The 16,543-nt window shown below is 49.1% G+C and overlaps 1 protein-coding gene across 4 annotated transcripts in view; it reads left to right on the top strand.

Moving 5' to 3' along the window:
- Positions 1-16,543, top strand: part of arhgap21b (Rho GTPase activating protein 21b) — a 49,603-nt gene that overhangs the window by 29,433 nt on the left and 3,627 nt on the right. For all 4 annotated transcript variants that reach the window (XM_020044747.3, XM_010885007.5, XM_010885015.5 and 1 more), the window contains 16 exons: positions 580-2,236; positions 8,625-8,774; positions 9,250-9,352; positions 9,476-9,521; positions 10,111-10,236; positions 10,459-10,764; positions 11,698-11,762; positions 11,900-12,030; positions 12,135-12,277; positions 12,426-12,587; positions 12,958-13,036; positions 13,157-13,230; positions 13,336-13,425; positions 13,519-13,686; positions 13,790-13,913; positions 16,417-16,448. In XM_020044747.3, the coding sequence (XP_019900306.3) occupies positions 580-2,236; positions 8,625-8,774; positions 9,250-9,352; positions 9,476-9,521; positions 10,111-10,236; positions 10,459-10,764; positions 11,698-11,762; positions 11,900-12,030; positions 12,135-12,277; positions 12,426-12,587; positions 12,958-13,036; positions 13,157-13,230; positions 13,336-13,425; positions 13,519-13,686; positions 13,790-13,913; positions 16,417-16,448 (3,456 nt within the window). The remainder of the gene's footprint in view (positions 1-579; positions 2,237-8,624; positions 8,775-9,249; positions 9,353-9,475; positions 9,522-10,110; positions 10,237-10,458; positions 10,765-11,697; positions 11,763-11,899; positions 12,031-12,134; positions 12,278-12,425; positions 12,588-12,957; positions 13,037-13,156; positions 13,231-13,335; positions 13,426-13,518; positions 13,687-13,789; positions 13,914-16,416; positions 16,449-16,543) is intronic.

Raw genomic sequence — 16,543 nt, forward strand, 5'->3', positions numbered from 1 at the left:
TTGTCATGTTTGTTTTCCATCTGTATGTCCTCCATATGGGAGAAGGTGTTCATTACTTCTACTCACAAGTGTGCAGTTGTTAAGTCCACAGTGCTGTGTGTTTCCTGTCCTGCATGTGGGCGTGAGCCCAGCAGCTCAGCAGCCCGTTACAACCACCCAGAGACCCGTCTAAATACAGAGAGTAGATGAACACCAGTGACCCGCTGCACGCCTCCACACTCTGACACCGCAGCATGCTGCTCCCTCCTTCCATGCCTCCCTCCCTCCCTGCCCACATACATGGCAGAGAGCATTAGGAAACGTCCACTATCCCAGAGTCCATTACCAGGCTTATTAGAGACGCGTTATTGAATCTGAGTCCATTTTACTCCCTGCCCTTTCCTTGTTGGTCAGACCTTATCTAACTGTGCAGATCCGACGGGTGTTATCCATAGACGGAGGCCTTGTAGAGCAACTCGTCGTCGCCCCTTCCCAAATCTGCAAACGCCGAAGGGTTGGAGGGAATGGGCCTGGAGTGGGCTGAGACCGGCTGTCTCTGTGGCTGTAGCATGTGTCTGACCCTGATCTTCCTCTCCCCAGGCCTACTCCCAGGACGCGTACCTCCGAGGACACAGCTCCTACAGCGGAAACGCCAGTCACATCCCAGAGCCGCCGCCGTTATGCTACCCACGAGTAGACTGTAAGCCCCCGGGGATGGCCCAGGCCGCAGACACCCCCTCCCCGGTCGGAGCGTCCTTACAGGGAGCCTGCCGGGGGCCCGGGGGGGCGCCACCGCCCGACACGGGATACCGCATGGAGATCCCCGTGCCCCCGTCCCCTCCTCCCCCCCCTGCACACCCCTACCCCAAATCCCAGAGTGCGGCGTGCATGCGCAACGACAGCGTGAGGACTGTGGTGGTACATCCGGAGATGGGTCACGGGGGCCGCCTGGGACCGGCCCACAGGGTGGAATATGGCCCGGGGGTGCCCCTCGACCCCGGCTTGATGAGGGGGCGCCCAGGGTCGGTCTCCCACTACCCCGTGACACGGAAAACCGACGTCTACCCGTCCGGGCCGAGCCTTCTCAATTACGGCGCCCCGCCTCAACACTATCCACCCAACTCTAACTCCCCCAACCAAAACATCGACTGGCGGACCTACCAGACATACAGGGAGTACATCGACAACAAGGGCATCCACGCCTACGGCAGCCGGACCATCCAGGAGAGGCTAGACAGTCTGCGAGCTGCCAGCCAGGGCACCTTCAGTTGGTCCCACCGTATCCCTGCGGCAGGCTGGGCCCCAAACCCCAAAGGCCTCCGACGAAGGAGCACCTCCCACGATCGCAACTACCACAGACCCCCGAACGCCTTCCGCCACCCGCCCCCGCGCAGTTCTTCCCAAGACCGTATGAGTTTGGCGGAGCGGGGGGTCCACCCTAGGAACTGGCCCCCTCGCAGTGCGTCCCAGGATGGGTTGACACACAAGGCCCGGGCTCGCTCCTCTGACTTTGACTACGTGGATCCGGTGGAGCTGTCACGGCCAGTGGTGGATAGACGGGGCTACCCCAGCAGGCAGAGCCTCTCCAAACAGCCTGCCCATCACCGGCCCCCTGCAGGTTACGCTAGGGACGGCTTCCAGGGGGCGCCAATGTCCAGCCCTAGTTTCTATGCTAAAGGACCAGAAAAGCTCCAGCACCAGCCTCATGCCACTCCTAACGTGCCCCAAGACAGACCCTCTCAACCAGGGAAGAATATCAGCTCGGAGCCCTCCCCCACCGACCAAAGAGATGGCGTCAAAGCCCAAAATCATGTGAGCCAGAACAGGGGGCGGGCCGGGACCATGCAGCCAACCGGGGAGGTGCCAGGGAGAGAGTTGGCACCAGTGGCCGGCCATAGGTCCTCTTCTTTATCCACTGCCCACCAGAGGCAGCAGAGGCCTGGGATCCTGAAAACCTCCCACCACCACCAATCTCGCCAGGAGCCCCAGGTGAACGGTCGCGGCCCCTCTGCCTCAGAGTCTGGAGTGGTCCTCAGGGAGAAGCCTTCGGGGAAGACCCCCAGCCCACTCCGCCACCCTTCCTACATCCTGGCGGTGAACGACGAGGCCGGCTCGGAGCCGGTGGCGGACGGTGTGTGCTGGCTGCCCAACGACGCGCGCCGGGAGATGCACATGCGGCGGCTGAGCGAGAAGCGGGAGAAGACGTCCGGCTCCTCCAGCAACCTGGATGAATCCCTGGACTCCATCCCCTTCATCGGTAAGAGACGCTCGCCTCACAGGGCCGCGGCCCAGAATGCTTCCCGTTCCCTGTTTAGTTGGCTGGATTTCAAATGTAGTAGGTTGTTTAGGGAACAGTGTGCCATTAGGGACTCATGGGCTGACTCCCTGGTCTCTCAGTAGGAGACCGCTATCACCCCGTGGCGCCGGGCAGAGTTGCCATGGCAACGACAGCAGGAGCACCAGGCAGGGTAGACTAGGGCCGGCAGCAGTTCATCAGGACAGATGGGGATTGGACAGAAAACAGGTTTCTGATGTGGAGGTAGGGCTCGAGAGGGAATGTACATGAAGGCAGAGGCCAACCTATTTTTAAGTTGCTCGGCATTGTCTGCCAGTATTAGCCTTTGATAGAAACATTTGTTATCTGTCTTTCTTTCCACCTATTTAAGAACTGATTCTACCTAATGTTTCAGTAAAGAGGGTGTTTCACAAGCTCATTGAACATAATATGGCTCTGAGTCTCAGCTTGGGAAAGTGTAGCACTGTGGTTTGACCGTAGTTTGCTTGCTTGCCAGTGCTTTTGAAGTAAATAATTAAAAGTATGCTTAACTAAGTATCATGCAAGACATTCCTTCGAGCCACCTAACCAGATTTATCCTTTTGGACCACACAACATTCTTCTTACTTATTATTATATTCATATTCTTTGATATATATTCTGCTGGAAATTAAACACTAACTCGCTTGATAAATTTAAACATTTGTTTCCTGTGGCCCAAAAACGTCTTCCCATTTCTGAAATAGAATAAGCCCACCAACACAGTGTTTTTGTTCTATCAACAGTTTTTGTGCCACTCAAGGTGATCCTGTGAAGCTACAAGTAGCACGAAAGCTAACTAACTTGCTGGCTAGATGGCTAAGTCCACTGGAATATTAATGGCTAGCTGGCTGGCAAACATCAGCATTGTGAGAATGTGATTAACACTGCTTTTATGGTAGTCTTTTTTTTAAGCTTGGAATAAGCTTGCCACTGGAAGCTACTTACCATCAAACCACCATGTCTACTCTCATGGAAATATTTAATTATCAGCCCATAGTCTTCAGTCAACCATAAAAAAATATGGTAATTACACTTTTTGGGAGTTAAGACGTGTATGAATGTACCTATGAAAGAGTCATATTTTTTGATTATTTCAGCCAACTGATAAATTTGACAAACTCTAAAATGGCTAAAATACTATACTGAATCATTCTAATCCATTGGCGTAGATGGATGCATTTTTAGGTTGTACCAAAGATGATGAACTGAACTAAAAGGATTTTATATTGTCTCTAGTATTCCTAGATAATATGGTTGTTTCTTTATGGCTGTCTTGTATTCTAATTAAATAATACATTTAATTAAATAATTAATTTAAATATTTAACCATTCATAACTTTTTGTTTCTGTTAAAACCTCATTAAACATAATTTGATCTGATTTCCATTACTAACTATATTCGTAATCTGTGATCCTAATGTCAGATGCAATAATTCTGCGTGTGCCCGGGTGTAGATGAAGAAAGTCTGGATTAGCAGAGAAGCCCTTGGTTTATTCATGGTTTAATAGTGTTTTTCATTTCATACTGGGTCGATCTTCTCAGCTGGATGTACTTTGTAAATTACACCAATGTTAAGGAGCCTTGGTGGCAGTCAGAGAGGGTTAAGGTGTTCTGGTTTACATTAGCTGCACTATAACAAGATGTTATCCGGGTGTGTTTGAGAGTTTAGATATTCCAGTAGTTTCTTAGATGTTATCTTTAGTAAAAATAGTAAATTAAACATCACTCAAACATTTATTTAAGTGTGAGAGGTCTCCCTACAGGGGCGCCAGAAAGAAATTGGAAAGCAGTCATCTATATTTGTTTAACTGTGAAGCCTAGGTCAGTCTCCTCTCTAATAATGAGGACATTTATCAATGGTACATACATGTTATATAGCATGACATTGTCATTTCCGCCGGGCTTTAATATGTTCAGCAGCAGTGAAATGTTGAATTTCCAAATGGCTTTACATCACTTTAGTTTCTGACAGATATATATAGAATGTGGGGACCATCTAGTTTGCTTATTAGCAGAATTTATGAAAACATTTCACAATAGCATGTTAGTATGTATTAATTAGGGACCTTAGTGTGCAGTAGAGGGAAGGAATGTCTCTAGATCTTCTTTGCTCCAACCCATGAGGGATGTTTGTGTTGTTGAACTCCAGTCCTTTCTGTTGTTTGTCTGATAGTCCAAAAAGAGAACAAATTTTTCAGTCTTGGATAATGACCTACAAATGAAGGTATGCTTGTAGGAACCAATTTGATTGGTTAATAAAGACCAATGGGTCAACTTTTGTGTACATCAAGTGGGTAAATCTATTATGTTGATGGGAACATTTGTCCTCACAGGAAGTGTTCTCTAAATGTCACTTCTGCTTAAGTGGGTGAGTTTAAAAGGAATATTTTTCATGTCTGTGCATTGTCCTTTAATAACAATTGGCTGAAAAGGCTTTTATCATTGCATTGCATAAACAGATAAACATAGTCCACATTTCAGTGGTAAGATATTGTAGCCTGGTGTGATTTTCCTGTCTTCACCCCATGCACAGAACCCGCCGTGTGCAAGTTATTTACTTTCAGGGGGCATATTACTGATTTAAATGAGTTAAGTCAGAATGTACTCCAGCTAAAACACATCAACATATTTTCCTGGAACACTTGGTTCACTAATGTAGGACGCTTCTGTTTGCTGATCCACTTAGTGTTCTGAACGGACGCAGAAGAAGAACATTGTGCATTCTGCAGGTGTGTTCTACAGAACTAGGTCACAGTGAGGCAGAGACGGGGCATGGTGATTTTAGTACGGCCCACGAGACAAAAGTTTGCTTGAGTTTGGTCCTAACGCTAGACAGCCTAAACCGCCCTGTGTGGGTTAAGAGGGCAGCAAAGCATTTACCAGACACATCTATTTTCGGCTTCACACGTCAGTGTGAACTTGAGCAGTTGTCGCCTTTGGACTCCTGTTTAAACATAAGGTAGTAAAGTTGGAAGGGAACAGTCGGAGCTCCCGGTCTCGGCTTATGTAACATACAGATATTCCTATTGATGTCACAGAGGATTAGTGGCAGTAGTGTGTCTCTAATGAGATCCCACTGATGTTCGTAGCAAATTGACTTTGATCTTCATGCCCGTGCTTGTTCTCGTTGCGGCCGGTGTGCGCTGGTCAATCTGAGCTGGATGTAGGTCCGTTGTTGTGGTGCTGAGGCCTGTCACATGTCCTTGTTGTGTTGGTTGTCTCCTCAGTTGGCGGGGGTCACCTCAAAGGTGTAGGGCTGAGGAATGCTCCCTGACCTTACTGACGGCATCATTAAAAAAGCCCTGAATTTGCCTTTCAGTAGGAACGCTTCCTGTTGGAGTCCTTAACGCATTAAGAGCGCCACGTACACGTGCCTGTGGGCGTCCGTCCGTGATGCCGCTCTGTTAGTGGACCAGGCCCGACGGGGCCAGGTGCAGACAAAGCGGACAGTGACAGTGAAGAGGGAGGGCGTGTGACAGCTACAGCGCCACCACTCTGGGCCTGGTGCCCATGATGTGATCCGGAGAACAGAGGTCCGATTGACCAGGCCTGACTGGCCTCTCTGGCTCTCATCAATGACCCGTTTGAAAGGCCAGGCCACTGTCTGTACGGTAGGGGCCCTGAGATTCCATTCCCATGGCCCTCCTGGTAGAGGCAGACAGTGGCAGAAGCAGAGGATCACTAGTCTTCTTTACCCAAGGCTCTGGTCTCTGCTTGGATCGGTCAGTTGATAAGAGTGGAAATTGGAATTTATTGGAATCTGGGGAAAATGTTGATGAGTGTTGCTGGAACTAGGTCATCTCTGCTTGCTGGATTCTAGCTTTGAAGATTGGAAACGGTCGTTCACCTTCCCGATTCTCAATTCAAATATTGATTAGTTTGAAGTACAGTTCTCCTTGGAGGATTTATCTTCTAATGTTCCACTTTTTGAATGGGCTTCTGATGGATCATGTCTGTATGGGAGTTTGATCACCACACCTGTGGATCGGTTCCAGTACTGGCAAAGAAGCTCAGATGTTTCCGTGCCAGAGGGATAAGCTCTTGCGCTTGGCCTCTCTGATTCGGGCCAGGCTGGGTTTGGTGACGCTACCCCAGGACTGGTGATCCCTTCCCGGACTCAATGCTACTTGTAGACAGGCTGGGCGTGGGGCTAGGGCCCTGGGCTTGGCTTGACCAGGGTGGCTGGTGCACGGCCTGCCAGGAGTGTGAGCGCCGCTACTTGACCCTGGAGGAACCAGACGGTACGTTCTGGTTCCCTGACGGGTGGGGGCAGTGTGGAACCTTGTGTAGGAAGTTTAATTTTATGTATGTGGTCATTTTACATCTCAGGTCGAGTTGGTGGTGTGTAGTTATCGTAGCTTAATGTTGCTAATGCTTTTTGAAGTACTGCCACCATCAATGGTTGATGTTATTGTATAGCTATATTCATTGAAAAGTGTGTTTTCATGTAGTGTCCTCTAACTAAATTCAGTTACCTTTTAATAATGTGAACTCAGGGCTGGGGAAAAATGCAACCGCCAAGTTCTTATTGGATTCATTCTGTCTTTGAAACTGCTCTTGCTGGTTCACTTCAAAATGTTTGTTTTTGAGTCTTGTTTCCATTCACTTTGCTATGTTTAGGAAGGAATCAAGATATTTTAACAACATAAACCCATTGCACTCTGGGTAAGTCCAAAGTGCAGAAAAAGCAAGGCACTCATTTTCTGTTATTGGACAGCAGCTTGCATTCAGTTGAAATTGAGACGTGCTGTACAATATCTAGCTGATGTGCAACTACCTTTTACTGCACACACGGCAGGAATAAAGAAAAATTACTTAAGAGAGGGGCAGAGAATCAGTGTTTCATTATGCTAGGGTGTGGTGTTTCAATGCTACCACAAATGGTCTTAAAACATCATCAATCAAATGATGAAATCATGGTTGCCTTCGAGCTATCCAAGAAAGCTATCAAAACACACGGTCTGTGAAAAAGTTACATCAGTATGCAGTCAACATAAAAGGTTGGACTTTGACGCCACTCTGATATGCCAGTGATTCTCATTAACTAACAAGTGCCAGCTGATGTCACCTCTGGCTTTGTCCAACTGGCGTCCACTTCCTCTTTGTGTGACTAAGTCCATGGCTGTCGCTAGCTAAGATTAGCCTTCATGTGATAAGGGACACGTCTGCCATTCTGGGTTATTATTGTGTATCCTGAGGGCAGTTACGTTAACTTCTGTATCGTCATCTCTAACACTAATCAGTGTTACATCCCAAACTTTCTGTATCACAGACAATTTCTCCCTCATGGTGTACATCACCGGTGTACATGCCTTTAGTTGGTTCTGGACTGCGTTCTGTTTGAAGATTCACACCGAACCAAAATGGAAGTGAGTAAAACAAGAAAGCCTGGACTATATGTGAAGCCCTTAAGATCTAAAGAGAAGGGTTGCTGTCTCTTTGGAGGGGGTGATTCTACAGAGCAGGCCTACATTGGTGATGGATGCTCAGGGAATTAGTTGGTGACGTTCTTTCACGCTGCTCCTTGGCCCTGGTGTAGATGGGACGGGTGGAGGGATAGAACTAGGACAGTGCCTTTATAAATTTAGCTCCTCAGCCCCGAGGCTGCAGGCAGAGAGCTGCTTTGTACTGAGAGCTGATTTTGGCTCAGGCGGCCATTAGTGGGTGGAGCAGGGCCCCTCAGGTGGCCATTAGTGGGTGGAGCAGGGTTCCTCAGCAATGAACATTAGTGGGTGGAGCAGGGCTCCTCAGCAGTGAACATTAGTGGGTGGAGCAGGGCTCCTCAGCAGTGAACATTAGTGGGTGGAGCAGGGCTCCTCAGCGGTGAACATTAGTGGGTGGAGCAGGGCTCCTCAGCGGTGAACATTATTGGGTGGAGCAGGGCTCCTCAGCGGTGAACATTAGTGGGTGGAGCAGGGCTCCTCAGCGGTGAACATTAGTGGGTGGAGCAGGGCTCCTCAGCGGTGAACATTAGTGGGTGGAGCAGGGCTCCTCAGCAGTGAACATTAGTGGGTGGAGCAGGGCTGCTTGGTAGTGAACAACTTTCACACTTTCCTTTTGAAACAGGACACGTTAGATCCTCATTCCTAGCATGCCTGGTGTTGGTGTAGTGCCATGGTTACATTAGGACTTCCTTAATACTGCAGTGGCCTGCTTGCTGTTGATGCCCAACAGCAATCACTCTTTTACATGGTTTAGCTGCAGTGTAATTAGAGGTGTAGGTTCAGTTCATATATAACGATTATAAGGATGAAGATTACGACAGTGATTAAGACTGTGGTGAGTTGCCGTGATGTCTGTCATGTAGCGTGTGTTGTGCGTTTTCAGATGAGCCGGCTAGCCCCAGTGTTGACCGTGAGGCCACGTCCATCCCCGCTTCCGCCGTGATATCTGTGGCTCCGGGGACATCTGCAGGCCGCCCCAGCCCCAACTCCTCCCCCTGTCCTCTTATTCGCCGACAGCTGTCTCATGACCAAGGTAAGTGGTCATTCCAGGCGGGCAGTGAAACAGTGGTCATTCTGTTTCAGGCATTGGTGGCATCTGACCCATGGCACCAGTTTGCCATTCCCCATAGGACCTGGTCAAGATCCCCAGAGGAAGTACTTGTGCCACTTCAGCCAACACGAGGTTGTCAGTGTCTAAATGTTTCTGTCACATAACAGTTGAAATAGAACTCAGCAGTGGAGTTTTGAGGAAGCGTGACATTGACCCAGATATTTAAACAGGCTTTAAAGCAGCCCAGCTTCTGCCTGCAGCAGAGCCCAATCACCTCAGAATGAAAGTGTCTCGTTAACATCCAACAGTCAGTTTAATAACAGCCTGGCTCTTAGTGTTATGACGCCTTTAAACCACCTCAGAGAAATGCCCGACCATCAGCAGTAACCCTCCGCTATGACACGTCACTGTCTCCACAATCTAAAACACGCAACTTTGGATATGTTCCCTTCTCCAGAGTCCCTCAGAAATGCTCTACTGGAGTCTGATGCTGCCGCCAAACAAGAGAGGTCAAAATCCTACGACGAGGGTCTGGACAACTACAGGGAGGAAGGCAGAGGGTGAGAGGCCTTTTGAAACAGACCATGTGGTCCTGTTAATGGGACTATGCACACCAGTGGTTTGAATTGATCCTGCCTAATGTCATCTAATATGTCTTGTCATCCCGTGCTCTCTGTCTCCAGACGGTCCAACAGTAAACACATCCCCAGTCTGAGAGGCCTGAGAAAGGTGAGTAAACCTTCGTGCAGGGTTTATTAACTTCGACATGTTGGCTGTGTCAAGAGTTAGAACAGCCCCATAAATTATTTACCATCACGTGTTTAATGTGTAAAGAGTTAGAACAGCCCCTTAAATATTTAACCGTCACGTTTAGTGTATAAAGGTTAAATGTTTTTTTTTTTTTTTAAAAAGCTCTGTAAATGTTTAACCATCACCTTGATAATGCCAATTAAACTGCAGTGAAACGTTCGGTAGGGTCAAAAGGAGTTTCCAGCCCTAATCTCCACTGGGACATGCTACTACTTCGATGCTGTTGGTTGTTTGAAAACACAACCAGAAAACAGAATGTGCTGTATGCTTTCTGTCTGTGACTCAATCATCTCAAGGCCCTCCTCCATAATAAACTCACCCGTCCATGTTATTCTGATGAGTCAGGCAGACATATCGACTTCTAATAACCCCTGAGATATCGACTTTTACAGGGACTCCCTGGGAGGCTCTTCTGTGTGGATGTTTAGGCTCTTTTCAGGCTCTCTCCTCCTGACGATAATCAAGCGGGCGCTGTGATTGTGTTACGTCTGCGTGTGTGTGCATGCAGGCTCTGGACGGACACAAGTCGTCCGACGACTCCGGCTCCAGAAGGGACTCCTCCTCCGACATCTTCAGCGACTCTTCTAAAGAAGGCTGGCTCAACTTCAGGCAGCTCAACACTGAGAAGACCAAGGTACTGTACACCTTCACAATAGCCCGTTTCATACTGCCAAGATGCCGGTTACCACTGAAGGAGCTAGACAGGAACGTGTGAAGCCATTTATCCAGGTCAAGGTGAAGGCCGTCACCCACTCACTGTGCAAAGGCTTTTGATCTTCACACGGCGTCCTTTACTGAACTTGTTTGTGTTTTACGTCCTCTCTCTCTCTTTGTCTCGTACCCTCTGTCTCTTTAGCGCGTGGGCGGTGGTTCGAGGTCTTGGAAGCAGATGTACGTGGTGCTGCGAGGCCGGGCGCTCACCCTCTACAAGGACAAGAAGGAATGCGTCTCCCATGCCTCGTCGCACTCCCAGTCCGACGACGACCCCCAGCCAATCAGCGTCAAGGCCTGCCTGATTGACATCTCCTACAGCGACACGAAACGCAAGAACGTGCTGCGTCTGACCACATCGGACTGCGAGTACCTGTTCCAGGCGGAGGGCAGGGATGACATGCTGTCCTGGATCAGAGTCATCCAGGAAAACAGTAATGTGGATGATGAGGTGGGTTCTGTCGGGGAACGAGGCCCTGCTGTCATTCACTGAATAACTCATCTCACAGTAATCGCATGTCATTCTGAAACCTCAGGATCTTTCTTTTAAAACGGGTTTTAACATGCCAGTATCCTATTTTCCAGCCGCCACTTGCGAACAAGCCGTGCCTGCTTCAAGACTCCAGCTACTCATCTTGTAGGAACAATAGGTTTTGGACTCAAAGACATAGCCCCCTTTGTTAACCGTTCTTCCGGTTGGGATCACTGCAACGAGGAGTTTGTCCCGGTTGCCTTGGTGTTATACCCCACAAATGGTTCAGTCACACAGCTCTCATTATAACAGTGTTTTAACACTCGACTCCTCATGCTGGTTCTTCATGCTCACTGTATTCTGAATCACTAGGATACAAGAACATCCCCTGCGGGACCCTACCAAGAATGTGTTATACTTGGCTTTATGGTAACGTGTGTGTTGGCCTGTGAAATGAGCCAACAGAGCTGCTGTTTGTTCAGCTGTTTGGCCGTCTCATTTGGCCTTGGGTCTTTGCGGTCTGACTCACCCAGTGTTTCACTACTGGGAACCAACCCATGATTTCCTAAATGGCGTGACCCACATTTTTGTGGTGAATGGCTAAATCCTGTCCACTCTTAAAAGATCTTTAATAAGATTAGATATAGCTACTGTGGAAATGTTACCGTTGACTGTGCAAACGTCATAGATTCATAACGTGAACGGCTGATTCTTTACCCTGTGAACGGCTGATTCTTTACCCTGTGAACGGCTGATTCTTTACCCTGTGAACGGCTGATTCTTTACCCTGTGAACGGCTGATTCTTTACCCTGTGAACGGCTGATTCTTTACCCTGTGATCGTTGATTCTTTACCCTGTGATCGTTGCGTTTTGGTGTGACCGAGGGGTTTGTTGTCTGTGTTGTGTCTCAGAACGCTGGTATAACGAGCCAAGACCTGATTAGCAGAAAGATCAAAGAGTACAACACCTTAATGAGGTATGCAGCACGATTCACACACCCTCTTTATCTGAACCCCAATGCAAAACCCATTCAGAAGCCCTTTACGGTACATAAACCTTTATTTCACCTGCTGGAATGTCATTAACTTTTCTTTATGTCTCCCTTGAATCCAGTGCCCCCAGCAGCAAGACTGAGCCTTCCCCAAAAACCTCCCGGCAGTCCCTGAGCATCAGACACACTCTGCTGGGGGGGAAAGGAGAGGGCAAGAGTCCGAGCCCCCACTCCCCCAGAGCAGGAGAGAGAGGTGAGACGTGTGCGCGCGCGCAGCCTGTTGACCGTTCTGTATGTAGAGGGGCGTGAGTGTGTGTCGGGGGGGCTCTCACACGGCTGCTTTCTGTGGTCTGTCAGATGACTCCAGCCCCCCCCGGGACAAGGCCACATGGAGGCGCGGCATCCCCGGCATCATGAGAAAGCCGTTGGAAAAGAAGGCCACCGCCGGGGTCACCTTTGGCGTGCGCCTGGAAGACTGCCCGTCTGCACAGGGAAACAGGGTGAGAGAGGATGGGCAGCTGTCTGTGCATGCCAGGAGGTGCCACGTTGTGTACATGAAAGGCGTGCCCGTTCAGTTTCTTAGTTCATCTTATGGTTGTATTGCTAAAGGCTTTATGTTCTGTGTGTGTGTGTGTGTGTGTGTGGTAGTTTGTCCCTCTCATTGTGGAGGTGTGCTGTAAGCTGGTGGAGGAGAGAGGCCTGGAGTACACAGGGATCTACAGAGTGCCGGGGAACAACGCTGCCATCTCCAACATGCAGGAAGAACTGGACAGTAAAGGACTGATGAGTGATATTGACATCCAGGAAGATGTGAGTCACACGGGTTCCAGTCCAGGACAGTCTGGTGTCCGTTGGGGTGACGCTTGTCCCGGCCGCCCTACATTCAGTCCCCTGTCCCGGTCGCCCTACATTCAGTCCCCTGTCCCGGCCGCCCTACATTCAGTCCCCTGTCCCGGCCGCCCTACATTCAGTCCCCTGTCCCGGCCGCCCTACATTCAGTCCCCTGTCCCGGCCGCCCTACATTCAGTCCCCTGTCCCGGCTGCCCTACATTCAGTCCCCTGTCCTCTGCCCTACATTCAGTCCCCTGTCTCCTGTCCTTCAGTAGTCTTAATATTAATGTCAAGTAGGACTTCAGCGACACTGTATTTAATGTTTTTTCTCTCTTGCTCTCCCTGACAGAAATGGAGGGACCTTAATGTGATCAGTAGTTTACTGAAATCCTTCTTCCGGAAACTCCCGGAGCCCCTTTTCACAAATGGTGGGCTGAACATGTCATGTGAATGCTTGCTGACAGGACTTCAGTTATATACTGTATGTGTTTTCTATTTATGTTCGGTTCATTGAAGTTAATAAGGGATCTTTTGTATTTTATTTCTAGAAAAATATGCAGATTTTATTGAAGCCAATCGAACAGAAGACTCATTGGAGAGGTTGAAAGAGCTGAAGCGGCTGGTACGATGCAGTGTTTATATCAGATCTGTAGGAAGAAGAGCTTCATTCTTGAGCACCACAGTTTATCACTTGTTGTATTTAGATTTGATTCTCTTCTTTTTACAGATTCTTGAGTTGCCCGATCATCACTATGAAACACTCAAGTATCTCTCTGGACACCTCAAGTTGGTCTCAGAAAACTGTGAAAAAAACAAGGTGTGTGGATATGAGGGTTTAGAAATATAGAAATGGAGCCAATTCGTGGGAGTACTTAGTGGATGGGTTTCTCATCTCACTTCTCTCTCATAGATGGAGCCTCGTAACCTGGCCATCGTGTTTGGTCCCACCCTGGTCAGAACCTCGGAGGACAACATGACCAACATGGTCAACCACATGCCGGACCAGTGCAAGATAGTGGAGAACCTCATCCAGCAGTACGACTGGTTCTTCACTGAGGACGGGAACGACGACCCCGTTGTACGTAGCCCCTCTCCCTCTCGGCGCCGTCCACATCTAAACACTGTCTCGCGGCGTTCGCCGATCTCACAGGTCGCCCCGGTTTGTGTGTCTGTCTCCGTAGACGTCCGGGGAACAGGAGAGCACGGTGCAGTCTCAGCCAGTGCCAAACATCGACCACCTTCTGTCCAACATCGGTCGGACCACCAGCACCACCACGACCACCACCCCCACGGTAGAAGTCTCAGGTAACTCCCCCGGGCCCACGGCTACCAGCCCTCCTCTAACCCTGATCACCAGAGTTAGTCTCCTAATGAGCCTCAGTGGAAGAGACCAGGCTATGTGGATGTTTAGAGCACCTGTATGCATTTGCTAGTCTTAAAGTATGAGGCTTTTTGTTTGCTTTCCATCAGATGATCAAATGCTCAGCCAAAGCCACTCTACTGAGAAGTCTCACGCTTTTGTGAAGGCAAGCTATTTTAGCAAATCTTGAAGAGGTTTCAAGTGTTCCGTTTGGAAATTGCTGAAAATAGTTTGCAAATGTTGTTACGCCTTTTTGTTTTAGATTAAGGTCTGTTTCATTTAGTCCTTTTTTACTTGCCTAAGACAAATCTTTTTTGACTTATATTGTTTTCCCTGTTTTGTTTGGCTTATTTTCCCCTCTTTTGCTCATGTCATTTCTCTCCCCATGCTTTCCTCTTTCTGTTGATATGACGACTCCTTTTCTTTCAGTTCTTTTCTTCCCCTCCTCCCACATAAACCCGGCATGTTCTTAACCTAAAAACAACAGCGAACAAACAAGACAACAAAGTGGTGCAGAGTGGAAGTGTTAACGTTTCTGACCTCTGCCCTTGGTTTGTGTGTAGTGTGTTTCTCTCTCCCCTGTCCCTGTCCAGCACTCACACATTGACCCAATCTGACACAGGCCAAGTGGGCGGAGTCATTCACTCGCTGATGTCACTGGTGGACTCTGTAATGTCATTGGTGGACAGCTGGGACTGTAGGAAGAAGAACGATGGGTGTTGTCCCCAGTGTAGCTGCCTAGTCTGCAGAAACCCACAGCTTCCTTAAATTGGCCTGAAAAATGAAGGAGAGAACAAAAGAAAAACAGAAAGAAAGAGAAGTCGATGTTTTGTCATTTCCTGTCGGTGTGCACGTTTTTTTTCCATGTTTCTCTACAACGTATCGAAAATACCTAATGTTACCTGAAGGATGTATACAGAGCAGTGCCTGCTGTACTTTCTGCTGAAAGCCTTTCTGCTGTCTCCTGTTGTCTCTAAAGCTGATCGAGGACCAGTAGCATGGTATGGTCACCCCAATGTCACCCATTAATGTCATGGTGCCATGGTGGGGGGGAGTAGGGGTGGGGCTGAGCTGGCTGTTGTCAAACACGCACGCACGCACACACACACATCTAGGAGACACCTGCGCAGGGACACATTGACTAAGTTGGTTTGGTGGTTAACAGGGAGGTGGGAGGCAGACAGGCTCTGATGGCTTCTGCCCCTTAAGCCTCTCTTGGACCTCTGGCCACGTTTTGGCTCTGGTCCCCACAGTGGGGTAGACCTGTCTGGTGTGATTTCTCCTGGTCACCTGGTCACGTTAGAAGGAAGCAAGGAGCGCGTGGCGGGAGAACACACCGGGACATCAGTCCTTGTTTCCCTCTGACGTTCTGGGGAACACGGCAAGGAGAGGAGGCAAAGCACGGAGGACAGACACAGGGGATTCACCTGTAGGCTTCTGAATGTGGTCGTTCCTACATCAGAAACACCAACTGCAGCCAAACACTGCCACCTAGTGACCACCTCCTCCCTCACGTTAACGTGCACATCAAAACACCCACCCTCCTCATCAAGAGCCTTGGCCAAGCACACCGATATACATGCACCAGAGTTGGGCTCAATTCCACCTGTATTCCAAAATATCTGGTAAATGACACACAGAAATACAGTGGCCAGTTTAGTGGACAGGAATTGAAATTGATTGATTGGATTGACCCCAACCTGGACCCTTAAATGTAGTGCCCACACACTGTGCTGACCTGATGGTGCTTATCGATGTCGTGAGGAATGGTATTCTTTGACGTTTTCTTTGAGGTTTTTGTGCGGTCCTCGTTTTATAGCGTTCACGGTTGTCAGTCATATGGTGTCGAGTCGGAAAGTGCTACATAGAATTGACGATGGAACTGCAGCTTATTCCACCGTGTCTCGCCTGCATGTGGGGGGGTTCAGCTCGGTCCCCTTGACACAGGTTGTGAAGACTCTCCGTCCTCCCTTCATATGTGACTGGTGTCTGTGTGGGGGGAGGATTCCCCGTGTCTGACTGTGTTGTGGCCTGTGACGTGGTCCGTGATGTGTTGATGTCGTGTCTCTGGTTACATCCACGCCAGCATGAGCAGCTTCCTCCCCTAGTGACCACTGCCGGGTTTCATCCTCTTCTCCCCGCGTCTCTCCTCCCTCCATTCTTGGCGTCGTCCTCCTCCATTCTCATGGACACTGTGTATTTTCGGTGTCTCCGTGCATCTCCATGAGCCACAGATGTCTCCCCTGTCTGTCCGATCGACTGCCCCCTCGTCGTTGGGCTTTCTGTCTGTCACTCGTACCCTTTCAACAGTTCTCTCTGTTTCTCTCTCTCTCTTTCTCTCTTTCTCTCTCTCTCTGTTTCTCTCTCTCTCTCTGTTTCTCTCTCTGTTTAACCCTGTGGTGGCTAAATGTATTACAATGTCCCTCATGCTTTTCCTCTCTCACCCAGATTCCGCATGTAGCGACTCCTCCAAATCAAAGGTGAGTGACGCCATCCCGTCCGTCCCTCATTCACATTCAGTAACATCTTCTAACACGTCTCCAACATGACCTCGCTCTTCCCAATGGGGTGTTTG

Source organism: Esox lucius, chromosome 3 (assembly GCF_011004845.1).
Source record: "Esox lucius isolate fEsoLuc1 chromosome 3, fEsoLuc1.pri, whole genome shotgun sequence".
Classification (NCBI taxonomy): Eukaryota; Metazoa; Chordata; class Actinopteri; order Esociformes; family Esocidae; genus Esox; species Esox lucius.